General features: G+C 54.8%; 1 protein-coding gene across 1 annotated transcript; it reads right to left on the reverse strand.

Moving 5' to 3' along the window:
* Positions 1 to 6,847: 6,847 nt before the first annotated feature.
* FOS (Fos proto-oncogene, AP-1 transcription factor subunit) lies at positions 6,848 to 9,551 on the reverse strand. Its single transcript, XM_032112661.1, has 4 exons — positions 9,253 to 9,551; positions 8,607 to 8,852; positions 8,373 to 8,480; positions 6,848 to 8,252 (listed from the first exon to the last, which is right to left on the reverse strand). Exons 1-4 carry the CDS (start codon positions 9,391 to 9,393, stop codon positions 7,635 to 7,637), a joined length of 1,113 nt encoding a protein of 370 aa, XP_031968552.1. The 5' UTR covers positions 9,394 to 9,551; the 3' UTR covers positions 6,848 to 7,634.
* Positions 9,552 to 21,695: the final 12,144 nt, after the last annotated feature.

Genomic DNA, 21,695 nt, shown 5'->3' on the forward strand with positions numbered 1-21,695 from the left:
ACTGAACATGTTACACAACCCTTACAGCAAGGTAAATCTCTAACCTGCTTGTTTATAGCCTGACACAGGCAGCATCTACAATGCCAAGTGAAGCTGCGCCAGGAACTGTTCTGTGGTGGCATGGCTGTGCAGTCACTCACCACATCCACAGCACCTGGCCAGTGGTCACCTCCAAACTACACGTGGTCTTAAATAAGTATTACTTCAGGAGTGTTATTTCAAACACACAGATTTTAATAAAAGAGAGCTTGTGCTGTAGCCCAGAGAGATGATTTACAATATGAAGCTAAAAGAGTTATCATATGCCAAAGCACAGAGGTGTGTTTGACAGTGTGAAACCTGCTGGGATATTGCTGGATCACCCTGTAGAGTGGGGGAGGCCCAGTCTCGCAGAGTCTTGCTCATTGGACACATGCTACCCTCTGAACTACTCCCAACCACCACCTTGGGGGTTGCTGGTTGACACATGCCAAGACTGTTTCAGAAACCAGAATTATTACTGTGTAGGAGAGCACAGTGGAAAAGCAGGAGTCAAATGCCCAAGCTTGGTTCCTACCCTCTTTGATTTAGCAGCACAGGCACAGCCAAGGAACCCAAGCTTGCAGCACCTGGAAATTGCTAACAAATAGCAGCAAAAAAACCATGATGGGGGAGGGAGGGGAGGAGAGGGGGCAGGGGGAAGAGGATGGGAGGATCTGAGAGTCCCATGAATAAAGCTTTGAAGAACTGAATTCTTTGAAAGTCTTGGAGTGAAATCCTTATCGGTGCCGAAACCCCATTCTTGGCTTTGTATTCAGTTCTTATGTAATGACAGCAAATTACTTTGGTTTATCTTCCCTGGTGTCCTCGAGGTTAGTGACACACCATCATTAGGTTATGTTACTATTTTAATTCAATTGCCATACCACATGCCTAAATGCAGTAACAGAGTTTATCCTTCTCTACCTGGCAACTGTTATTTTTCCCACAATTAGAGTTCAAATGCTTCATAGCAGGAATTTCATCACTCTCATGCTGAAGTACCCAATATACTTCAAAGCAGTGTCAAAATAATGTTTTACTTGAAAACCCAAATACCCTTGCAATATCTGAATTCCGTGTACCTTTCAGATGATATGCCTTAAGACTAACACTGCTGCTTCATGACCTTTGCAATACTGTTACCTATTCAGGAGAAATATTTAATTTTGTAAACAAAACCAGATAAATACTGTATTATGAGTTGCTTTCTCTTCCCTTCTTCCCTAACATGAGAAGATTCAAGATGGGCTATTTAAAAAGCACTAATCCTTACCAAGTGGAAGATGTGATGCAATCAGAATTAAAATCACTCTTTTAATGTTGCAGCTGGTTGTCCATAGCCAACAGACCAAGTTACAAAACATTTGTATAAAAGCAGAGCTCAATTATAATTAGTGACAAAGAGCTGAAAATCTATTGTTGTGTGGACTAAAGATGCCAGGGGGTGGCAGGGGACAGGACACCACATCACAGAACAAGAGCTCCTTAATTGGAAATAATAAAGATACATTGTCCACATGCTAGTTACAGCCTTCTTTTGTTTTCCCATGATATCCTGTTGATATAATATCCAGGTCTCTTGTGAACATCCGCTGTTTCCCAATGAGAAGAATGGGTGTTGTTGGTTTCACTTCAGCACCTCACTGGGTCACCAGCCTACCTCTGCCTGGAAAGGTTACCGGAAGCAGCGCCAAAGAACAACCTTATCAGCAAAAGATCTGAACAGATAAGGTGCATAGACATATGAGATCACATCTTGTGGTAATTTAAACAAATTTCAAACACCATTACAATATGGAAGCACAGGAAAGAGCGAAAGTTCAGCTAAATCCCTACAAACCCACATAGAAATAGTCATAATGGATGAAATCAAGCACAGATTTTGCCCCTCTCTTTTATCAGCCACAGTCTTCTGACACTACATGGCAGCAACCACTTGAAGAAAGTAGTAAGGACAAAGTGGTCAGTGTGTAGTGCTGCCTCACCACAGTATTCCCTAAGGCCCCAGAAATTTCAAAATCAGGATTTGCACAGACGAAGGGATTATTTGTGCATTTAATAGTCCTCACTAGCTTTTACCTGTGCTCATTTTCTAGACTTTTCGTCTCAAAAAAAAACCCCTTGTAGTATCCACAAAATCAGGCAAAAAGGTTTTCTGCAAGTACCCACAACATGGAATGAACAACCTTGTCAAGTCTGGTTTTATTCCATGTTTCCCCAAGTTTTGCTTATTGTATGTCATTCTTACACTGAAAGAAACCTCCCTTCACTTGGGTCTGTGAAGCTGAAGAGTTCTAGTTAACTTACCTGCTTCTGGCCTAGAAGCTGTCCCACACCTCCTAACGTTTATCTACTTCTCTGAACCTCTTATGGTGCTCTCTGTCCTTCTAAAGATCAGAACTGTACACAACATTCAAAGCACTGGCACACCATGGATTTATCCCGTGCCATAATGACACTCTCTGCTTTTATTCTCTTGCTCTTGTTCCTTACCTCCTAACACTTGATTTGCTCATTTACCAAGCCTTGAACTGAGGTTTTCACAGAACAATTATTATGCCAAGATCTTGTTACCAAGTGATAAATCAGCTTCTAGGCTGTTTCTGTATGATTGAAATGGATTGTTTACCTCCGGTTTGAAACACTTTACATGTATGTACATCAAATTGTAGCACCCACTCACTTTGTATTGTGACATTTTACTACCTTTGCTCTCAGTCCATGTGCTCCAATTCAGATCCTTGTGGAACTTTGCATATTGACTCATTCTACTGAGAAATACTTTTGCTCCATCTTACAGAGACCTATCTTTAATGCAGGGTCATCTATCCACATGAAAACTTCTCTTACTCCACAGTTTCTTCAGAAGTTTTGCTCATAGATTTTGTTGAATGCTTTTTAGAAACCCAGGTAGAAAATATCAGCTGAATGTCTCTTGTCCACATGCTTTGCTGACTCCTCATAGGACTCCAAACATGTGAGGCCAGGACTTCTCATTAGAAAGGCTCTGCCAGCTGTCATGGTACCATTTTCTCCCTGCACCCACTAGTTCACCTCTTTAAAGTTTTCACTAACTTGGCTTGTACAGAGAACAGGTTCATTTGTCAACAGCTCTCCAGAACTTTTCAGGCTGTATTTTTTTCAAATTGGCATATTGACTATCTTCCCATCCTCTGTTATCAAAGCCCTTCTAAATGCAATGTTACACAAAAACCATTAGTAAGCAGATCAGTTATTTAAGTCTTGACTTCTCTTAGAACTCTTGGATTAATATAATGCAGTCCATTTGTTCGATGTTTTTTTTTTTTTTCCATTTGTTTCACTACCTTTTCTACAGGCCTCCAGCTTGAAACATATCCTCTGATAAATCTTTCACAAAATAAAGTATAAGCACAGGAATATTCTTAAGTTCCTCTACAGTGAGCACAGAGCAAAACACTGATTTAATTTTTCTCCAGAACCTTATCTCCTCTGAATAATCCATTTATTTTTGACTGTCCACTGGCTCTGATAACTTTTTTGGCAGGCTTCCTGCTCTATTTTGAGAGAAAGCAGTAGAGTCAGATTTATTGTAACAAGATAGTAACAAAAAATAACAAAAAGACAAACGGCCCGAGAACTGGCAGAGCAAGTGTTCAAGGATAAAGGTGCCTGGTCACCTGGTATGCCGCAGCCACGTTCGCAGGGCAGCTCTTGTGCCGCAAATGCAGTAAAAAAAAAAAAAGGTAATTCTTTTCTTCCACCGAATGGAGATAAAAGCCAGTTGTTTACTATCGGGGAGGGGGGTGGGTGTGGGTGGGTGTTTTTTTGGTTTGGTTTTATGTTAAGCCAAATTGTATCACTTTTGATTTTCCACCATCACGGATCAATTCTTCCAGCTCAGAGCTGACTATGGAGATTTCGAGGTGGAGGGGCAATGTCACGGAAGCCTAGCTAGGGACAGCGAGAACAACAAACCGCGAGGAGCCAGGCTGGGCCAAGGCAGGGACCCGGGTGCCCGTCCCGGTGCCCGTCCCGCCCTCTTTCCGGATCCTTCCCGCCGCACGCGCCCACCGCCGCCCCGGGAAGCGCGGCGCCGCCGCCTTGCCATATATGGGCACGGCCGGAAGCGCGCGCGTCACGGCGCTGGCTCGCGGCGTCCCCGCGGGGAGCGGGACGTCACGTCACGGCCCCGGCGCGCCCGCGCGCGGCGCCCCGGCAACCAAACAGTAAACAGGGGCGCGCGCAGGCGCGGCGGGGCGGGGCGGGCGCGCGGCGGGCCCGGGCTGCTCTGTGCCCGCCGTGAGGGCCCCGCGGGGCCGGCCCGCCGCGGGAGCCTCGCGCTGATCTCAGGTACCGGCAGCGGCCGCCCCGCCGCGGCCCGGGGGCACGAGCGCCGCAGGCGGGGGGGATGGTGTGCACAGGAGCGAGTCGGGACTGCGGCTGCTGTCAGCACCGCGGCAGCCCTGGATCCGCAGCACCCTCCTGTACCCGGGCAGGAGGTACTGCTGTGCTGGCAGCCCTTCTTTATTCTACCATAAACGCGTTTAAGGATCTTCACGTTGTTTTACAGCTCTACTTTCTGTAATTCGTAGCAACAATCCCACTGTGCCTTGCGTTGTGTTGCAGTTGCATTTCTAAGAATTAATTACACTACTGCCCTCAGAGGGATCAGGAGCGCAGGAGGCGTCAGAAATAACACGAGCGTTACCTACGTGTCTTATCTCGTTCCATTGTTGTGTTTCACAAAGGTCTGTGCCGGTATCTGTGTGATGTATCAGATACAGCTTGTAATTGAAGCACATGCTTATAGCCCATTGCAGGCAGAGATTGCTGCATTATTCCTCAGCTGAAGATAGTGGCAAGATTCCCACTGTTTTAAGTGCAACTTTACTACATAATTCTCAAATGCTAGGAAGCAGATAAATCACATTTATAACACACCATAAATTTTATGTAGCACATCCTGAATTCTGGGTTGTTTGTGACAGAAGGCAAGGACTAAGGCTGGACCCTGGAGTTAGGCATAATGTGTCTCATGTAGTGCCACCCCTGAAGATGACATCTTTGCGTAACAAATGCAAAAGCTGACACTTAGATGTGGCACTTGCTATCACTGCTGTTAAAAAGACAAGCCTTGGTTAGGCTGCAGGACTGCTGTCTCTCTGCATTGAGCTCTAGATTTTGCTTTAGCCTGTGCAGTGATCATGAGAGATGATGCGACCAGGATCACTCCACCTACTATGAGGGAACTGTGTGGTATTTTTGAACTTCGTGGACCCCTGTTCCTTTCTGCCTCTGCTGAATGCCTGGTGATTTTCAGCAGCATGCATGGGCTCCCAGAGACCTGAGTTCTTCAGCTCTGAACTCGATGGTCTTTCAGCAAGACAGCACATTGTGATTCCATATTTACTGACTTCACAGGGTTACCTGTCACTAAGTCTGACTCTCTTGCAGCATCACCTACCACCTACATGACTGCTTCATGGTTCATTGCTACTATGCATTTGCTGCACCTGGGTGTTGCCCGTGTAAACTCAAGTGGCAGCATGAAAGTAGCTCCTTCTCAGTAGCAAGTGGGATTACTCTTCATCACTTGTCAGCTCTGCCTACAGATTAATGTTGAAAGACGGGAAACTGCCCTTGTAATATTTGCTTTTGCACAGGGCAGGCCTTGCTGAGCAAGTCATGGAGCTGCAATACTCATTACTGAGATGAGGTAGATCCTCTGTGTGTGTTCTGATTAGTGAAGGGGTGAAAAAAGTAGAGCCTGCTGCAGTGACCAGGAAATGTGGACTTACAGAAACCCAACCCTGAATGCCAGCCTACAGAGATTCCCTGAGAGCACGGTGTCAAGATGGCCTTCAGCTGGACACACATGCCAGCACAGGTATTATCTTTGCTTTCACCTTGAGAAAGGAGTTCTCAAATTGGAGTGACAGGGCTGGAGACTGTCAGGGGGGCCTTGCTACTCTCAGGGGACTCTTCATGTGTAGCTATTAGGGAGTGAGCAGACTACTGCTCTGCACGCAGGGGTAACCTGGCCCAGCTGCTGTCCTGCCAGCAGAGCACATTTCACTGCGCAAGCAGCAGGGGGAACAGAGGGTAGCAGCCCCTCTAAACTAACTCAGCAGGAGAGACCACATTTACAGAGACCCCAAGGAGGCAGCACATTCCTAGAATGTGTGTGTGCGCCATTTGCCAAAACTCGTTCATTCAAGGACTGGGCTGGCTTTAATAGAAGCTGAAAGGCCAGTGGTTTGCCTTATACCACTCAGCCCAAATTGAGGAGTGCTCTAGATTTTTCTCCTCCCCTCCTGTCCCAAAGAAGATAGGCCATAGGTACTGCTGGAGGAACCAGACCACATCCAGGGGCACCCAGAGCCAGGGTGCACACCCCCTTCTCAGCAGGGGGAAGGAAGCTGGGCTGTTAGGGACATGGAAATGATCATGTGGGCCCCAGCCTAGAGGTGGCCTTCCTGATTCAGAGGCACAAATTCACCTGCCTTTTCACCACCTTTCCAGCAAGGCCTCCAGATAGTTGGTGAAAGGCCACAGTAGGTGACGCACAGACACAGAGTGGGACCAGACCCAGACAGATCAGCTGGGGAAGGCCGTAAGGAGTGACCCTGCTGCCTACCAGGATGGGTGTAACCACAGCCAGCCCTGACTAACACCAGGACAAGGACAGGGCTGGCCTAAATGGTATTCCCACCCTGATGCACCCTAAACCTCGGGAAGATTGCAGTTGTCTGCAGTTTATAAAGCCCAGCCAAAATTAGAGGCTAGGGAACCCCTTTGAGGTCGCAGGGAAGCAAGTGCAAAAGGTAACACAAGGACAGCTCCAGCAGTCAACTTAAATGTTTTTATTGACAATGTCTCTGAACAATAATAAGCAAACAATGCTTAAGGTTTCATCCAAATTCACTTTCCACATGTCAAAAAAGACCTCAAGGTAGAAAAAAATAAAATAAAAATATAAATATCTGAGAATCCGTCTTAATAAATAAATTAAAAACACAATAAAAACGTTTTCATGGAAAACTTATGTCAGAACATTCAGACCACCTCAACAATGCATGATCAGTAAAGTTACAATGAACATCAATGTAGAACTACAGTACATGGATATAGCTATTTATCTACCTACTAGAAAATAAAATAGTCTCTTTCCCCCCACGTAAGATGGGTCATTGCTAAGTCATCAGAACACGATATTGCCAGGAACACAGTAGTTATTGTTAATCAGCTGCACTAGATACGAGTTGGAGATACCCAGCACCAGGTTAAATTCCAATCATTTAAAACCAAGAGATTAATTAGTTAATGCTAGTGATACTAAGGAGGGGAGGGAGTCACCTACCCAGCCATGTGGGACATGCTACAGACTACCAGCTCTCATGGATGGGCCACTGGGGACAAGACAAACTCCATGCGATTTGCTACATCTCTGGAAGAGGTAAGAGACCTCGGTGCATGACGCTCTGCCAGGCCCCGGGGCACCAGGCCAGACAGGGGGTGGCGGTGGCAGGACCCTCCCCAGGCCTGGGGAGCCCCATGGGGCACAGCTGCAAGTCCGTGGGGGTGCATGGGCAGGGGAGGGGGCCCAGCAGGTCAGTCAATGCTGGAGCCCTTCACAAGGCCAGGAGGGTGGGGGAGCTGAGGGAGTCAGACGAGGGCTCATTGCTGCTGCTGCCCTTCCGGTGCGCAGCAGCGCAGCTGGGGAAGGCGTCTGCCTCGGGGTAGGTGAAGACGAAGGTGGAGGTGTAGGTGCTGGGACACGGGGTGCAGGTCACCACAGGGGTGCAGAGGGGCTCCAGCTCTCCGCTGGTCCCGGCAGTCAGCGACTCCCAGTCCGAGGGGTAGAAGGAGGAGGCCCCAGGCAGGTCCATGTCGGGCACAGAGCGGGAGGCCTCCCGCGGCCCCGTGGAGAAGAGCAGCTCGTCGAAGGGCTCAGCCTTGAGCTCCAGCCCGCTGCTGCTGGTCTCCTTGGGCGGCACGGCCGACGGCGCTTCAGGCATCAGCGGCAGAGCAAAGGCAGCCTCCTCGGTCATGGGGGGGCTGGGGGTGCCCAGGTCCAGCGCGGTGGCAGCACTGGCAGCTGCCAGCTCCTCGGAGAAGCACAACTCCTCGGGCATCTTGCAGGCGGGCCGGTGGGCCGCCAGGATAAACTCCAGCTTCTCCTTCTCCTTCAGCAGGTTAGCAATCTCCGCCTGCAGCGCGGACTTCTCCTCCTCCAGCTGATCGGTCTCCTGCAGACAGAGTAGGCTGTCAGCCAGGGCCGGCGTCACTCCCAGCTGGAGTCCCCTTCCTCCTGCCACCGCCGCCCCGGGTACTCCCTCTTCCCCCGCCACCTCCCGGGCAGCACTTACCGCCTGCAGTGTGTCCGTGAGCTCCCGCCGCCGGTTGCGGCACTTGGCCGCTGCCATCTTGTTCCGTTCCCGGCGGATCCTTCTCTTTTCCTCCTCCTCCGGGGACAGCTGCAGGCAGAGAGAGGCCGCTCAGTCCCGCTGCCAGCCCGGTGCCCCCCCGGCCAGGGCAACCCGCCGGCCGCGCGTCTCCCCAGTCCCCCCCCCGTGCCCCAAACAACTCCAATCCGCGCTCACCTGTTCGACTTTGCCCCGGCGGCCGATGCTCTGCCCACGGCCGCCCGGCGCCTTCAGCACTGCGGGGCGGGAGTAGGTGGTGGGGGCGGGCGCCGAGACGCCGTAGGGGTGCCCGCGGCTCTGGGAGGGGGCCACCGAAGAGATGAGAGTGGGCTGCACCAGCCACTGCAGGTCGGGGCTGGTGGAGATAGCCGTCACCGTGGGCACGAAGCTGGCGCTGGAGGCGGCCAGATCGGTGCAGAAGTCCTGTAGGTCAGAGGAAGGGGGGCTGCCGTCAGCGGAACGCCCGGGCCGCTCCCCGCCGTCCCCGGGGCCGCGGCGCCGCGCTGCCAGCGCCGGCTCCACACGAGAGCGGCCTGTTATAAATATCTCTGACGTCCGCGCTGACGCAGACGCTGCTCCGGAGTCTCCTCAATGAACTCGCGTTTTATCAATGAAGCCGCTTTACACACCCGCCGCAGAGCGCGGCCCGGGCCACGGCACCCCCCGACCGCCCCGCCTCGGCACCGGGGCCGCTCCCCACGCCAGTTCCCGACTTGACCTCCTCCGCGGACACCGCCTGCCCCGCGCCACCCGCTCCCGCCCCGTCCCCTACTGAGTGCTCCTGCCCCGGGCAAGAGCGCAGCCGGCACGCTCGGCGACTCACCTGCTGGTTGACAGGCGAGCCCATGCTCGAGAATGAGTCCGCCGGGGAAGGGTAATAGGTGAGGCTGTCCCCGGCCGGGGAAGCGCTGCTGCAGCGGGAGGACGGCGCCTCGTACTCTCCAGCGAAGCCCTGGTACATCATGTCGGCTCGGTGAGCGCAAGCCGGAGGTGAGAGGTGATGCGACGGTGGCGAAGCGCCCTTGGGGATGAAGCGAGGAGGGGTCGGCTGCGTGCGTCCCTGTGCCCGGTCCGCGCCGCGCGTCTCTCCGCTCGACCGCCGGGGCTGCCTGAGCTGCTGGAGTACCGCGCCGCGCCTCCCTTTTATACCCTCCCGCGACGTCACCGGGGACGCGCCACCCGCGCCCACGGGGGGGGGCGTCCCACCCCGCTCCCGCCCCGCGCCTCCCGGGGGCCGCCCCGCACGCCGTCTGCCACCGCCCCCCGCGGGACAGAGGCACAGCATGGGGCGGGGGGCGGCCGCAGGGGCGGCGGAGGCCCCAGGGCAGAGCAGGAGGGAGCGGCCATAGGGTTTTCCCCCCCGCGCGGAGTGGTACGGCCGGGCTCGGGAACCCACTGACGCAGATATCCTTATATGGGATACATCCTGTGCGAGGGGGCGTGACTGACGGGAAGCGCTCCAGGCTGCAGCCAAGTGCGGCGGGCGGGCGGGCGGCGCGCGGGACAGGACGGGACGGGACGGTTCGGGACGCGACGGCCCCTCCCCCCTCGCCTGGCGAGACCCTGCGAGGGCTCTGGGGCACCGACACTGCCCTTGGGGCTGCCGTCCCGCAGCAGGTGACGCCCTCCCCGGGGGCGCCGTCCCGCCGCAAGTGACCCCTCCCCTCAGCGGGACCCCGCACAGCCTTTCCGCGGAGCAAGGTGCTCCAAGAAAGGCGGCGAAGAAGGGCCCCCGCCGGGCAGCGGTGCGTTTTGCGCTGCAAGTCAAGCCCCACCGCCAGCACAGAGCGGGGTCTGCCCGTAGCTGGGCACAGGTACTCGGCGGGCCCCACGCACGGAAAGCTCAACCTACACCCCTCCCCGTAGCGAGGAGCGCGTTACGCTCATGTGTCACTACTGACTTGTCTATTATGTGTGCTTGTAATTGTCGAGAGCGAGGGTAATGGCACAGGGCGGTGGGAAGCACTGCCAGGGAAGCCTGAGGGGCCGCAGCCCTCCGGGAAGGTTGGAAGATCTTAGGAGCAGTGCTCGGGGGGGCTGGGATATCTGCCAAGAGCATGGGCAGGAGGCCACCGGGAAACCACCGACGAGGAGAGAGAGGGGCGAGGTTCGTCCTTTCCTCCAGTTTGGGTTTTGTTTTGATCCTTGTTGCATCGAAGCCCGGAGACACCCACCCACGACGGGGATGTCAGGCAGGCCTGGCTCAGGTCAGGCTAAGGTGGGAGCCAGACCGCAGACTCGCCTTGCACGGGAGCCAAGAGATCGCGGCTATAGATAGTAACAGGGAAGCTGCAGCAGGGAGCGTGTTTACAGCAACAAACAGAGCCTGCAGCGCAGTCTCCAGGCAGGAGCGTCACCCAGCCAGGCTGGGATCCTGCTGGCAGCCTCTCCCTCTGTTTGAGCTCATGGGCTAAATGCAGCGCTTGATGCTGCTGCTGTTGCTGTTGCTGCGCGAGCAACCTCCGTTCTTAGAGATCTGGGCCACGGGGGCGGGAGAACTGGGCCAGCTGCTATTTCTGAACTGCCCGTCAGAGCAGAGGGGACAGCCAAGGACTGCCGCAGCTCACGGCCCGTACCTCTCCCTGGGAAAGGACCTGCGGGGAAAGGACCTGCCAGTGCTGCTCTCATCAGTTCAGCGCTGGCCCGTGGGCTATTCCATCTCGGGGCAGGCATCAGTCACCCCAGGTTCCTGTGCTGCCAAGGGTTCTTTGCCCCAGCCAGCATTCCCCTCATGCCAGCTACCGAAAGAGCAGGGCAAGCATGATCTCTTCGGCAGCCCCAGGGTGCAGGTGAGGAGGCCCTCAGCATTGCCCAGAGGAGGGATGTGCCAGCAGATTAGCAAAGCCATGCTCCTGCCATCCCTGCCACCAGTGAGCACCAGGCCAAACCTCTGCAGCCACATCCCCAGCAGGGCCTAGGTTGACACACTGGTGCCCAGCAAGGGCAAGAGCCTCAGACACAGTTTCCAGTCTCAGACATTTGCCAGGCACATTTCAGAAAAACACTGCTTAGCCCTGCTGTCTACAAACTGCCCCAGGGTTCCTCTAGCCAAACTACCTTCCCCAAAAGAAGTGTCTGGAAATCAGGGGGGGAATCCACTTCACCAAAGCCCACAATATTTTTGTGGTGCCCATGCAAACCATCTGTTGCCATCTCCACTGGCGACCAAGCATGATCGGTTTGTACCAAACGGAAAGTGCACGGATGCCACACATTTCTAACATGTGGAGGCAACGAAACAGAGAAAGCGAAAACACATGACGTGGATTTGTTGTTTGCTCCAAACACAGGGTGCACACGTTTTACCGCAGTATGTGTGAGAACAAAAAAAGGAAGCAGGCAGTACCGCAGGGACAAAACAGAGTCAGAGCGTGAACCCTCCTGCCTGGGTGACAGGGTTACCCTCACCAGCATGCCAGGCTGATGGAGGCTCCTCACCTCCCTCACCAGCTGGGAACAGGAAGAGCCATTAGACCCTCACAAATTAGTGTGATCTGTGGAATGGACCATGAATTCAGTGAACACAACATTATTAAACCTGTACAGCCAGGGCCAGCAGGGTTTTGCCAGGCTCTGGTGGTGCTTGGCTAGGCTGCAGCTGCACAGACACACCCCTCTAGGGACTTTTTCCTTGCTTCAGACAAGCCCACTGCACCTCTGGATCTGGTGCTGGAGGAGGAGGTGGCTGCTGACTATCATCAGCAGGGAGATGGCTCTTCCCAGATGCCTGGCCAGACAGAAGAGGCCATGCCCACTGCACTTCTTGGGCATCACAATGGTGCCAGCAGGGCAGAAGGACAGCAACAATCCAGTGAGGATCTTGTCCGGGATACCAACAGAACCCCTCCACCTGCTTGGCCTCCACTTCTCCTCTTACCAAGCAGGGAGATGGGAAAGCTTGCAGCTCTGAGGCTTACAACAGAACAGCGAGCTCCCAAGCCTCAAAGTGCAGCATGGGAACTTGGCCCTACTTTCACACCCCTCCTTCATTTGAGCTGTCTACTGAGGCTGGCCTTGGAAAACCACACCAGAAAAGCACCTGAGATGTGTGGGCCAGTGCAACTGCACAGCCAAAACCCACTTCAGGGGGAAGAGATGGCTGTGCCTAAATTTGGCCATGTACCAGGGGAAAGTTCATGCCAGCAACATGGCCCTTTGGTAGTCTCATGACCCACTCTCTGTCAGCACCCACTCTCTGTCAGCAACACTGACTGTAGCATGGTTCCATGTTCCTTCTCTAGGCACACAATATGATGGACATCTGTCTCCAGCTAACCAGGGACTGTTGGGGTCACTGGGAAGGAGACTGGACAGCCAGAGTTCAGCAGCAGAGCTGGCATGCAGGGGGCACTGCTGTGGACACCAAGAAATAGCTCCCCTGCACTGAGAATTCATCACTGCCTGGCCAACCATCCTGCCCATACCATCAGAGGATATGCACAACAACTTGTTGTGCTACAGACTTTATGGGCAGGCTCCAGGGGCATTAGTGAAATTCTCCCTGCACACACCTGCACACCCACTGTTCCTGGTGTCCTCCACTACATTCACTCCCAGCATGGCACAAGGGATCCCTTCCATCCACTTGGCCCCAGAGAGGCTTGTAGAGCCAGGCAGAGGCTGTGGCGCCTCAGAAGGAAACAGGATGGAAAAGCAGGAAAGGGGGCTGAAAAACCAGTGGTGGGAGCCTGCCCCCTTTGTTGATGTGTCTGGGGAGCAAAGGGTGGAAGAAGGGCCCTTGGTACATTATCCCAGTGGCCTGAACTCCCCACAAGACACACTGCAGCTGTCACCCTCCCACCTAGCCTGGGAGCCTCCAGGAGGGCAGGGTTCCCACCTCTGCTGGTCTTAAAAGCACAGTGCATACTCAAAGAAAAGTATAAATAGCAATTAATAATCACAGCAGCTGGGTGTGTGACAGGGACATCCTAAAGAATAAACACCGTGAGCAGAGACATCCCGGCATCTCGTGGTCGCACAGCCGCGTGCCGTGGGCCGCCAATTACTGTGGATGACGCTGTCGAGCCATCCCACTTATTCTCACTACTCTGTGCCTGCACCATGGTGGATACTAACTCATCAGGCACGGCTGGTCCTTGCTCCACACACTGAGGAACCCATGCACTGCTCTCAGCCAGCAGGCGTGAAAGAGCTTCGCCCATCGCAGCGCTTCATCTGCACCCCATTGCCCCAGGGCGGGGCTGGCAGCCATTGCCCCACAAGCCAGGGTTCATAACCTGGAGCTATTCAAGCACAAAGTTCTCCAGACAAAACTCCAAAACTGCTGCTGCTGCTGCCACTGATGTGCTGTGTGTGCCATGGTGGTGAGACAAAGCCGGAACACCATGGCCAAGCTGGCCTCTTATCTCTCCACCAGCTCCAACATCATAGGCCCATCCCAGGGCATTGTGCATGCTCACAGTTATAGTCCAGGGCACTGACTGGCTGGGAGGAAAGGAGAGGAAAACGTGCTCAGTGAGAAGCAGCATGTTCAAACCCAGTGACAGGCTAATGCAGGACTTTTCTGATTATCAGACAAGATTCAAACAAGGCAAGTACAGCTGTGATTTCCTTGATGGAACCCCACAAGATGCCTGCAATAAATCCCCACACAATCAAGAGAAAGCTTGGGTTTCCTGTTGTGTCCAATAGCTTTCTGGAGGTGGGAGCCGGATGGTCACATTGCCAAGCTACCTCTTTCCTGTGGGGCTGGGCAGCGATACCAATGCTTGTGCCACGGGCTGGGTAAAGGGACAGGGGTTGGGTAAAGGGGTCCTGCTCTTCTGTTGGTGCAGTGCCTCTTGAGTAAAATGGGCCAAAGGTAGCAAAGGAGGAAGTGCTGAGAAGGAGGAGGAAAATGCCACTGTGCTTAGCTAAGGAGATTTTGTTGCAGATGCAGAACAAAGCTGCTGAAGTGAAGGGACAGGATGTTGAAGATTGTTTAGCTCAGGACAGAAAGAAACCTTCTAATTGTTGTGACTGGGGAGTGCTCTGGGGAAAGAAAGGCTCAAGGGGACTCAGGACAAACAAAGGATCACAACGCTGAGGATAGTCTGGGAGGAAGAAGGACAGTCTGAGCCTTTGTCACTGCCTGGAGAAACAACTCTGCTTCACTGGAGGTAGTCCCCAGATCTTACCTTTCTCCTGTGCCATTCAGCGTCAGACACCAGCATGCCAGGTGGGCTGGCTGCCCTGGAAGACAGTCATGAACACAAGTAAGGTCTCCCTTTTTGAGTCCTCGACTCCTGTAGCGATGGGGCTGTCGCAGGGACTCACAGAGACTCAGCCCGTGGGCGAGTCACATTCAGTTGGTGCTGCTGAAAGGAAATGGCAAGACTTGAAAGCAAGGTGTTTGCACCCTTCTGCAACTGAGCCATGTCTCTGGCTGGACAGTCAGGCTGCACTCCAGGCAGAGCCAAAGGGAGCAGGCAGCTCAGTGCAAAGATGCTGCCACAGCAGGAGTAGAGACCCCCAGTAATAGAAAGAGAACAAATAATAAGGCATGGCTACACTGTGAGTTGGCCTTTTTTGTCCTAGGAACAAATATTGGGAATACCCCAGGAAGCTGAGGTTCCTTAGATGGTATTTAAGAAATGTAACAAATACAAAATTCAATATTATTAAATTGTCTGGGGTTAACAGTGCCATGAATATGTAAACATGTAAACAGTGCAGAGTACTGCCAGCCCAGCCCCGAGGCTTTGATCGTCCCCATGCATCCAGATCTGCCAAGCAATTTGGTGTGGCTGGGGGTAGCTGCTGGAAGAGGAAACATCTTCTGTGTTAACTCATTCCTAAGTATCTGTGCAACCAGAGTTAAGCATATGCTTGTGCAGAGAGACCTGGGAGTAAGACATTTACAGATCATCTGTATGCTCTGCTCCACCTCAGAACAGTGAACAGGGTCTGGAGGAGAGTCTCTCTTGCTCACTGCTAGCAGCTCACAGCTCTTTCCAAGTCGAGAAAAAGCTCTTGCCATCCTCCAGGCCCATACCAGCCTCTGAAGAGATTGTCCATTTTCTTCCCTGTCGAGGTTATATGTTAAACACGTAGACAGTAAACATGTCAGAGAGTCTAGGCCTGGAAACTCAAGGACCTTTCACAGAAGAGGTACAGCAGTCCAGTTTGGGACTGTTTGACTTGGTGATTGCACATGGAGGATGTGCCCTCTGTACTCTCCTCCCAGGAGCCTGACTGCCAGGGGCACAACCGCCAAGCCAGTGGGGTCAGGTTAACTTGCTTCGTCACTGTTTGCTTTAGGATCCATATAGAGCGCAGCGGGCTGCAAAACCAGCTCCTCTCACCCATGTGAGACACCACTTGACAGTGCTGGCCTCTCTGGGCACTGACTGCCAGTGCAGATGTGGGCGCTTGGAAAGAAAGGCGCCCTGTGCTTCAGCACAGAGCCTCAGTAGAGGGCCTGGAGGGCTCCCCCCCCCCCACCCCGGTTCCTCTAAACAGGGGTTCCCTCCTGCCTTCCCCAGGCAAACCCACCATCTCCCAGGGAGGTCTGGAGAGAATGGCCTGGTGCTGGTGAGAAACTGGAGTATGGAGCTGTGAGTTTGGGCTCATGCAGCTGAAATGGGGCACCAGGCACTTGGCCCCACGCAGCACACACCACTGTCTCCCTCCTGCCGTGCAGCACAGCTGTGCAAGACCCTGCCAGGCTGCCATGCCCACCTGCACTGGACACCAGAGTTCTGGGGTGCTTGCTGATACCAACATCCCAGCCAGGCTTCCAGATCTCCCCACCCGACAGCCTGCAGTTTCAGAGTGGCAGGTAGTGTGTGTGGGATTGTATGAATAAGTACGTAGTGCAGGGGACACCTTCAACGTGTTTGCACCTTACCTCCAGACAAGTGCAGCACCCAGAAAAAACAGTAAAACATCGTAAAAAGCTGTGCTGTCAACCTGGCAACCCCAGAGAGACACAAGTAACTGCAACATGCTGGGGTCTGGCATCGGCCAGCGGGTGGTGAGCAATTCTATTGTGCATCACTTGTTTGATTTTATCTCCTTTCCCTTTTATTATTATTATTACTACCATTTGCCATTATTATTGCATTTAACTTTGTTTTCTATTATTCTACTGTTCTTAACTCAACCTACAAGTTTTACCTCCTCCCCGTTTCACCGGGGTGCTGGGGAGAGAGGGGAGTTGAGCGAGCGGCTGCGTGGTGTTTCATTTCCAGCTGGGCTTAAGCCCCGACAGTCCCTTCTGGCCCCGCTCGGCCCCTCAGGCCCGGGGCCAGCAGAGGCGCGCACACCGCGCGCGCGCCGCACCCGGCGCAGCCGCGCAGAGGGGGCGGTCCCGGCGCGCGCGGGCCCCGCCCTGCGGCGCTCCCGGCCAATCGCGGCGCTGTTGCCGAGGCCGGGCCGGGCGCCTGACGTTGCCGGGAGACGGCGGGACGTTGACAACACACAAACCCGTGACGTCGGCGCGTGGTTCCCGTGGAAACGGACCGGCAACGTCATCGCCTCCCCCTCCCACCTCCCCCCGCCGGAGCACGCGTCAGCCGCGCGGGAGGGGCGGGGCCCCGTCGCCGCGGCGGCGGGCGGGGAGCGGTCGCCACGGCAGCGGGAGCGGCTGTTGTTTGTTTGGGAGGCGGCAACCGAGGGCGGGCGGGGCCTGCGGCGGCCCCGACCCCCCCCCCCGCCGGCGTCCTGCCCACGCGGCTGCCGGCGGGGCACCTTGGCCCGGCCCGGCCCGGGGAGCCCCGCGGCCTAGGATTCCCCACGGGCAGAAGGCAGCGGTGTGTGTTGTGGGTTAGCGGAGGTCCCTCCAGCCGGCAGCCCCACGGGCGGCTTGTGGCTGCTGCGCGCCCCTCCGCCGTGCGCCGGGAGGGCGCGGGCTGGTAACCTGAGCAGAGGGATGAGCCCAGGGTTAAAAATATTGCCGCTGAGGAGGAGGATTTATTTTTAACTGGGGTCAGCGGTGCAGCCGGCTGCACTGAGGAGCCTGGCCGGCAGTGCGAACAGCCCAGCTGCAGGAAGAGCCCGGAGCTTGGAGGGTCAAATGGATGGATGGATGGGTGGATGGATGGATGGATGGATGGCTGGGCCAGAGAGGCCACTATGCAGGCACTGCTCTGAGAGAAGTGCGCATGAGCTCTTGCCCTGCTGCAGGTACTGGCTGAGCACCCCCAGCACATGTGCCACAGGTCTGCTGTGCCCATCATCCGGGCTGCTGAGTGGAGCGTGGCTATGAAGTGCATGTCCAACAAACCTGAGAAATCTAGCCTTGAAACAAGTGGAAAGAAACTAAGAAGTGAACCACAGATGTTGCAGTGTTTTCTGGTCCATCTCTTGAAGAGTGGCCTGAGCCCTCAGCATCCTTTCCCAGCAGCATTCTCTGAAAAGCCTGCTCTGCCAAATCTGCCCAGTAGACCACCTAGTGCCATCCATGCTCCTGTCACCAGCAGAGGCCAGACAGACCGAATGCTCCTCTCTGCGTTCCGGGGCACCAGGGGCTGCTCCAGAGAGCCCTGCTCTTGGTGCACCGTTTCCTCTCCGGCAGCCGGCCTTTGGGTGTTCCTTCGGGCGTCTTTCCCTCTGACATCAGCTTCCTCCCCTACAATGTGTGGCGGCCAGAGCCCTTCTAGGTGAAACACCCGACGAAGAGAGCGGCTGGCGGAGGGACCCACCCACCGGCATCCCCGGTTTCCCCGTGCCAGGGTCGGCTGGGTGGCTCCCTGAAGTCCCAAAAGCTGTCTTTGCACTGGGGGTTGCGCAGGCGCTGCTGGCAGACAGGAGAGGAGGGAAGCTCGGGGCCGCCCCGGCCTCGGCCGCTGCGCCGGGTGCCTGCGGGGTGGGAACTCCCAGCGACTGTTCCCGCCGCCGCCATCTGCTGAGGCCAGCAAACTGGAAACCAGCTGCTTGCCCAACCCTCACCAGCAGCCAGGCTGTTGTCATTGCTGTTTGCTTTACATCAGCTCTGTTTAGTTTGGCAGGCTGAGGGCAGCAGGTTCAATCCGGGCGATTTTACGAGGGCTGGTTCCTGTCCCACACCCCTCGGTGGGGAACACGGCGTACGTTGAGGATACCCTCGCCCTGCAGCCCCAGGGCAGGAAAGGGTGCGGCTGAAATTAGTGTTTGCTTCTCAAGGGCAAGCCTGAAGTGCCGGTGTTTGGGAAGGTAATCCGCGGGCGTGAGAAAAGGCTTTCCGCATGGTCACGGCAGCTCCCCGCATTCCGCGGGTGCCCGGTCACCCGGAGACCACTGGCCGTGTGGGAAAGTGTGGGTAGGTGGTCAAAGGCAGGGATCACGCCTGGGGTTTGGGGCTGCAGTACAGTGCCTGTCCAAAGTCACCTGCCAGAGGGACTGAAGCCAGCCAGAGGGATGTCCCGCCAGGACGTGTACTCTCCCACAGCCCTTGCCCCTGACAGTGCCTGCTACTGACACGTGCACAGGGGGGATGCTCCTGATGTATCCAGGCAGCCGGTACCCATGGCAAGAGGCTTCTCCTCTTACCAGTATTTCACATTGACATGAGGAAGGAAAAATATCACTAACGACTCCAATTATTCCTGCTCCTCCCCTTGTCCCAGAACAGGCTGTCAGCCCTCTGGCCCCATCCCATCCCAGGGCGCAGGCAACAGTGCTGCAGGTACAGGCACTCACAGCTCCTGGGCTGCAAGGAGCCACAGAGACCAATTAGCCCAGTGTCCTCCTCATTTGCTCATTCCTGATCTCAGTCCACTGGACATTTTCAGTGCTTTACCCTACCAGCCAGGGCTGCCACTGGGTTGCCACCCTGTCTACTACAGGACCTCATCTGCAGGGAGGGAGGGAGCAGTGGGGCAGAGGACAGGGAAGGAGCAGCAAGGCAGAGGACAGAGTTCAACACCCAGAAGTGCGTCTGCCCAACCCTGCCCAACCCTGCCCCTTCTGCTCCATCCCAAATCTGTCCTGCCCTGTGTCACATAGGCCTGGCTGAATGATGCTGTGGGACAAGAGCAAGCAGCTGGAGACCTGAGATGTGAGGGGAGTGGCAATGTAGCCCTGTGGTGCTTCTAGTCCCCCCCTGCTCGAGTCATGTATTTCATTTCTTTGCACTAGATGTAGGAGCATGTAGCCATGTGGCAAGCCAGTTCAGAGAGCTGACATGGATGGAAACAGAACACTTTATTTCAGCAGGCTGAAGGTCAGCTCAGTCTGCTTGCTGCTCAAGCTTGCCATGGGCTGAGCTACTGCTGGGGTACCCTCCCCACTGGGGGACTCCATTCCCACTCTTTGCCAGGTCCAGTTCTCAGCTGTGGGGTGAGGAGTTGCCCTCTTGTGCTACCCCAAGAGATAACCCTTTGCTGTCTTTTGTCAATCTGTCCTCTGCCATTTTATCATGGTGAACTGATTGAGAGCAGAGTCAGGAGTCAGCAACCAGTGCAAGGAGAAGGCTAGGTCCCATGCCAGGAGGAGTGGGAAAAGCCAGCCTACGGCAGATTGGCTTGCATTGCTGCAGAGTTGCAACCTGGACGGATGGGCACTCGCCTGTGCTGGCACGACACAGGGTGTGGTGCTGGCAGCTGCCCAGCTCCTTTTATATCAGCTGATTCAAATCTGGGAGGCACAGCCAGCACCTTCCAAAACCAGCCAGGGTGCACAGTGCTGCTCAGGAGCCTTGTAATGAGCTGTGCTGGAAGACGACTAACCTCTCAAAGAGAAAAGATGATGGCTCCTCTGACAGAACGGTTCCTGAATCTGGTTTGCCATGTAGTTGTGTACAGTGTTGTGCTGGCACAACAGGGAGGATCTGAGCGAGCTCTGTGGAGCTGGTATTGCTTAGACCACCTCAAACAGCCTCAGCACAAAAAAAAGTGTAAGCATGGCCACAGGGGCAACCTCATGCTATCAGGGCTCCAGATATCAGTGGAGACTCTGAATCCAAGCCTGGGACCAGTCTTTACTGAATTGCTACACTGGGAAAGGAGAGCTGGAGATGAGTTCCTGCAGGAGGGCTTGTCCTTTCACACAATATTTGAATATATTTGCACTTCTCTGCAGAACTGAGTGGAGGCTAGTTGCCTGCTCTCCTGTTCCAGTATATTCCAAGTCTAACATTTTTGCTCCCTGAAGTATTTTAGTTTATTCGTCCATTTCTTGTTTGCTCTGGTGCCAGTTCTGGCAGGTTTAGTGACCTCTGCCCCCGGGCAGCATTCCACATCAGTACTGGAGGGGGCTGTGTTACTGCATTACTGTGCAATAGCATTACTCCTCTCCTGTGTCCACACCCCATCTGTAGGGGCTTACAGAGCTGCTGCACTCTCCACACAAATACTCTTCCTCCACACACACTCGCATAATCTTTGGGATGCTCCCCCGTATCCTACACTCCTCCTCTCAGCTCTGATTATCCTCTCCCTCCCTAGCAAGAAGGCGCACTCTGGAGTGAACTTCTCACTGCGATCGTGACTGTTGTAAAACAGTTTATCTTCCTACGGGAGCGGCAGCTCTTGCCTGTCAGCCTGTGCCTGGCGCTCACAACGCCTCCAGCACTCACAACCCCGCTTCCTTCTGCCTGACGTGCACATATGCACGCTCCTGCACGCACACCCGCCCCTCCTCCGGCATGCCTTTTGCGCCCGCCGCTTTCCCTGGGGATCGTGCCAGCAAAAGGGATGCGGTGGTGTGCTGAGGGGGCTGGGGCTCCTGGCGCCAGTGGGGGATGCATGAGGAAGACAGATATGGGTCCTGTTGGGAACACCCCAAGGCTGCAGTTCTCCCGCCCCAGCCAGTAGCAAATTGGGTGGGTGGGTGGTGGTTGCACATGGACCACAGCCCCCTCCCTTGTCCTGCGGGTTATCCCTCACGCAGCAATGCCTCCTCGGGAGCGGCCAGACAGAAGGTATGGGCATTCAGGCAGGCACATGCTCGGAGGGGGAGGGAGTCAGATGCCGTGGCCACCGCAGAGGCTCGGCGGTGTTCCCAGGAGGTGACTCTTTAGGAAGTGGGTGCGTCCTGCCGGTGCCACGACGGGAGGCCCAGCGGGAACTGCGTGGGAGCGAGGAGAGCCACGGAGCAGGCTGGGTCCTAGCTTGACCCCTGGTCATTAGGGAGAAGGCGGCTTTGACATGAGTCAGCAGCAGAGCTGAGCACAGGGTAAGCAGTACCCAGAGACTGGAGAAGCAGGGAGGTGCCAACTGACATAGTGACACGTCCTAAATACTTTGGCTTGTGCTATTAAATTTGCTTGCTTGGACAAGAAACAAAAGCAAGAGGCATTCCCCAAAACTCCCTCCAGGCAGTGGGCTCTAGCACCTTACCCAGATG

This window comes from Corvus moneduloides, chromosome 6 (genome assembly GCF_009650955.1).
Source record: "Corvus moneduloides isolate bCorMon1 chromosome 6, bCorMon1.pri, whole genome shotgun sequence".
NCBI lineage: Eukaryota > Metazoa > Chordata > Aves > Passeriformes > Corvidae > Corvus > Corvus moneduloides.

What these genes read in the sequence shown, in the direction of transcription:
- FOS (XM_032112661.1), bottom strand. Translation starts at nt 9,393, where the DNA reads ATGATGTACCAGGGCTTCGCTGGAGAGTACGAGGCGCCGTCCTCCCGC. An exon ending in GCCGGGGCAAAGTCGAACAG is followed by an intron (nt 8,481 to 8,606) that starts GTGAGCGCGGAT and finishes CTCTGCCTGCAG; the next exon opens with CTGTCCCCGGAGGAGGAGGA. An exon ending in TCACGGACACACTGCAGGCG is followed by an intron (nt 8,253 to 8,372) that starts GTAAGTGCTGCC and finishes CTCTGTCTGCAG; the next exon opens with GAGACCGATCAGCTGGAGGA.